The sequence below is a fragment of the Sphaeroforma arctica genome, assembly GCF_001186125.1.
Source record: "Sphaeroforma arctica JP610 unplaced genomic scaffold supercont1.585, whole genome shotgun sequence".
Taxonomy (NCBI): Eukaryota; class Ichthyosporea; order Ichthyophonida; genus Sphaeroforma; species Sphaeroforma arctica.
The window spans coordinates 53,692-58,050 of NW_014039973.1; the positions used below are offsets into that span (position 1 = coordinate 53,692).

The window sequence follows — 4,359 nt, forward strand, 5'->3', positions numbered from 1 at the left end:
TTGTAGTTCTCAACACAGAAGGATATCAAACAGTTTATTAGACAATTCTCCGAGCTCGTCCAGCATGTTTGCTCGGATATTCCTACTGTGTAGCATTTATGTATATCTCCTCTGGTCTACTAAGAATCTATCACACCCTATGTTGTGCTGTATACTTCTACTATACACACTATGCTGATGCTGTCTTCCTCGACAAATTCCTTTCTAAGTAGTTCTCCCTTCCTTCTAGTGATTAATCAATCCTTCCGTACAGCATAGTGTCGCCCTGGCATCCTCATACTCTATCACCCTGCCATATCAGCTCCATCAAGTAGGCTGTATCTATCAGCTCACTAATCACCTTGACAGCCCTTCTGAACTTCTGTGGTAGACCCCAGCTGTTCGGTATCAAAGTATTTAGTATGTATTACAGTATGTACATAGCCTTCTAAATTGACTCCCCTGAGCGGAAAGAAGTCTAGCTTTAATCTAATATCGAAGCCCGTGTCCAGAACGACAGGAGAGCAGCTGTACGAGTATACTAGGACGGCGCTATTGAAGGCAGAGGAAGTGGGTGTTGAAGTCGTTCCCATAATCTTTGATGGGAGTAGCGTAAACCGTAAAGCACTACGTCAATTGACGCTTGAATATGTGTCGCCTGAACCAGATGGACATCCTTTACGATTGCCACAGCAACAACTACCCTTATTTATCGACCAACCGGATGGATCCCGCTTCTTCCCCATGTTATGCTTGATACACATAATCAAGTGTGTTAGAAATAATATGATAAGAAAGAACCATATATTTAAATATCACAAACTTGAGCTACGAGACGGTACTGTGTTGCCTGCAGGGGAGTGTAATATCGAATTCGTGCGCATGGTTTATGAGAGAAATAAGGGAAAGCTGATATCAAATGTCCGCATCAAACGAATTACTGTAAGGCCGTCAAATGTGGAACGTCAACAAGTCGCACCAGCACTACTGCTATTTTCCGAAGATATCACCGCAGCTTTACGACGAACATTTCCAGGAGCTTCTGGCACATACAATTTCCTGAAAATAATAAACGATCATGCGATCATGCCATTCAACCTTTTTTCGTGGTTAGTGTCGGTAAATCAAAGCGTAAGCGAGATGCTAGGTGTGCACAATTTACAAGTTCAGACGATATACGCCTATTGAATGCGGATAAGATAGCACATTGGGTTTAATTTGACTGGTACGCAAATATAGTACACGATCATCCACAGGCTGCACAAGAATTTATCAACGTGGACGAAGATGATGATGATGAGGAACTGGATGATGATGAGGACCTGGATGCTGGCTCCGAGGTGTGACAATACACGCAAATATAATTGTAAATAATGATCATATTCGTTCTAGATGATAATCTTCGTAAAGCAAAACTCATTATGATTCTTTGGCATATACAATTAATATCTAGGTACAACTCAACGCAATGCTTGGTGATCTATTAGACGTCAATACTGAGCTCCCACCTTCGACTGATTTGGGGCCAGGTGATCAGATCCACTCGAATATCAGTACACAAGCAGAAAGAGAAACACAATCATCATCAAATCGAACAAACACAGATACTCAGACACCACAACAAGCCAACACAACCGCGCAAAAGAAAACAGGTAGGAGATTGATACCTGATGGTCTCACTCCTGAGAAATTTTACACATTTGCACACACTCTACGTGGTCTATCGGAATGTATTCGGTATCTACTACCAACTAAGAAATTTACGTATGTGCTACTTCGTCGCTTAAATAACGATCCAATTGAGCGTAGTTTCTCTGTAGCACGCTCAATGGCCGGTGGGAATAGACATCTAGATATACCCGCATATGTTCTGGGGCAACGCACTTTACTAGTGCGCTCAATGTATAAAGTATGTACTAACCCAGACAAGTCACTGTTTGAAGGATTAGAGGAAATGACATCTAAAATTGAAGATGTAAGAATGAAGAGGCTACTGTACAACTGTAAACATCTTCAACATCACAACGGCGACAAATTAGCAAACGAGTCCCACAAGATAGTACTCTTGCATATATTGCGGGCTATGTAGCTTTTAAGTTTGTAGAGAACTCTAAAGTTGATTGTGCTGTATGCATAAGTTCTGTACGTATAGGTAAAGGGATTGACGACGATGGTAAGATGCTTATCGAGTATCGCACTGATCTGATAGACGAATTGTGCAAGAAAGGTTTGTCGTATCCGACGGAAGAGACTATGTATATGGCTGGTGTACTTTTTGATGTTGTCGATCGTATTATCAATGACAAAAAGGCTATGCACTACTTAAATGAAAGTGCATGTGCGAGTAGGGTTGCATTGCATGCGATAAAGCATATGATGCAGGTGAGGATTATGTTTACAAAGCATCTTAATTCGTTTCGTGATACGTCCATGTTGTGAAAGAGATCGATCAACTGTTGTCATTGCACCGTTATTTAATAAATTTTACACATAGCGTGCAACAATGTGCCCCTTTTACTAAACAGAAGAATGACAGCAACAGCAATTATCCTTAGTATGGTAAAAAAAAACAAGAAACAAGGGTGTACGGTCATACTTTCACAACAAAACACGCCATCTCCATCGATGGCGTCGTCAAGACATTACCTTCAACCGGAGAACAGTTGTAAGCGGACCACTACGGAATGTAGGAGTGTGCTCAGAAGTGTGGGCGTGGTGCTTCAAGGGTCTCTTGAAGCACTCAGGGGGCGAGTGGTGCTTCTGCTAAAACTACCGAAGGTCGGACTGTGATCTGCACTATCTTGTTCTAAACCTGATGTGAGAAGATATTTGAACATGTTGAACCTGTCGGTGGAGGGATCCTATGCTATTATGTTACATAGAGCGCTGGGGTCGCACTCTACCAAATCCAAATAGCAGCAGAGAGAGCGGCGGTTTAGTGCGTGCAGCATTGGCAAACGAGGACGATGCGTGAAGTGTACGCCTGTAAGTGTGCATATTAAATTAAAAAAGAAGAAAAGAGCTCAAAACCAAGATTTCCGTCCTCAGAAAGCGTGTTTGCCACTGTTTGGCTTGTCAATTTGAATTTACTATTTAGTATCATAGTCACTTTTGACTTCAGAGTAGTAAATAGTAGTCTAAGTCTGTGCTTTGCATACATTCTTTAACCAATGAAAACGTTAGTGGCTAACAATAATGAGTTATTGACTCTTCAGCGGCCTGATGAGTCATGTAATTTGAAATTGCACTGCGGACGTAAATATTAGGGGCGATAGAGGGAAAAATATTTTTTTCTTTGAAAACTTTGAACCTCGTCGGGCCTCGACTACTTATGCACCGGTTAAATACCGACTTTCACGGTTTCACCGGTAGCGATAATCATATGTATTAATATAGGGCAATAACTACATAAACGTTTAGTATAAACGTTTACCTTTCCATAGTTTATACGTTTTAGCGCAACACGTATTGACTATTGAGGCTGAGGAAATGGCGTTTTAAACTTGTACAGTCACAAAACCCAAATTTGTCAGACCCTACTTTAAAAAATACAATATGTACATATTAATAATTCATATTGGGTAATAAAAAGCTATGTACGGGGGTATAATATACTATTTTTAAAGCACAGTCATGTCTGCGCGAATGGAATGCTGAAGACGACGATCAGACAAGAGGCATAGCACACCAGTGTATTTAATAGTTAGCACGTATTCTATCTTGGGCATTCGTAGTGAAAGTGCTGCTAGAAGATAGCGCATACAACTGCTGTTGATCGAATACGTATAGACGGAAAGAATCATAGTAGAGACATGAAGATTAAGTATCTGGAGAAACGAAGTGATGAGCAGGATGTATTGCTCAGTCCTCTTTTAGTACCGGTACTTGCTAATGATGTAACGCAACAGTTTAAAGCGACAGTAGGCGAGGAGCCCGATACTCCACTGATTGATAAGAAGAAGTATGTTATGTACATGTGTATATCTTTGTATGCATGCAAACATATTCACCATATTAGTACGATACCTTGCTTTTCTCCGTTTTCTTTTGGGGTATTTATTTTATTCTTCGTAGCTGGCGGTGCATAACTACAAAGGTGGCACAGCATATTGTCACAGTCATAATAGTGTCCCGCTGCTTATTCTTACATTATGTTCTTGCACCAGTGTTTGCCTATATGCATGCATACTTTCATACAAATGTTGATCAACAGTGTGAATCTTAACACTTGAGCGTGCTGAATCAATTGGTATTGAAATTCGAATGGGCTTCTCGGTGTACGAAACGCAATTTGAACATTACCACTCCTACAATGTTCTTGTGCTACAAAAGATTCACAACCTAGTAGTGTTGGAACTTGTCATGTATATATATATATAT

General features: G+C 40.6%; 1 protein-coding gene across 1 annotated transcript; it reads left to right on the plus strand.

The window, feature by feature from the left end:
• Positions 1-861: 861 nt before the first annotated feature.
• Positions 862-2,663, plus strand: SARC_07409 (hypothetical protein; the record flags this gene model as incomplete). The annotated part of the gene is made up of 5 exons (XM_014298658.1): positions 862-921; positions 1,236-1,319; positions 1,433-1,631; positions 2,132-2,361; positions 2,505-2,663. 5 exons carry the CDS (start codon positions 862-864, stop codon positions 2,532-2,534), a joined length of 603 nt encoding a protein of 200 aa, XP_014154133.1. The 3' UTR covers positions 2,535-2,663.
• Between the last annotated feature and the right edge of the window lie 1,696 nt (positions 2,664-4,359).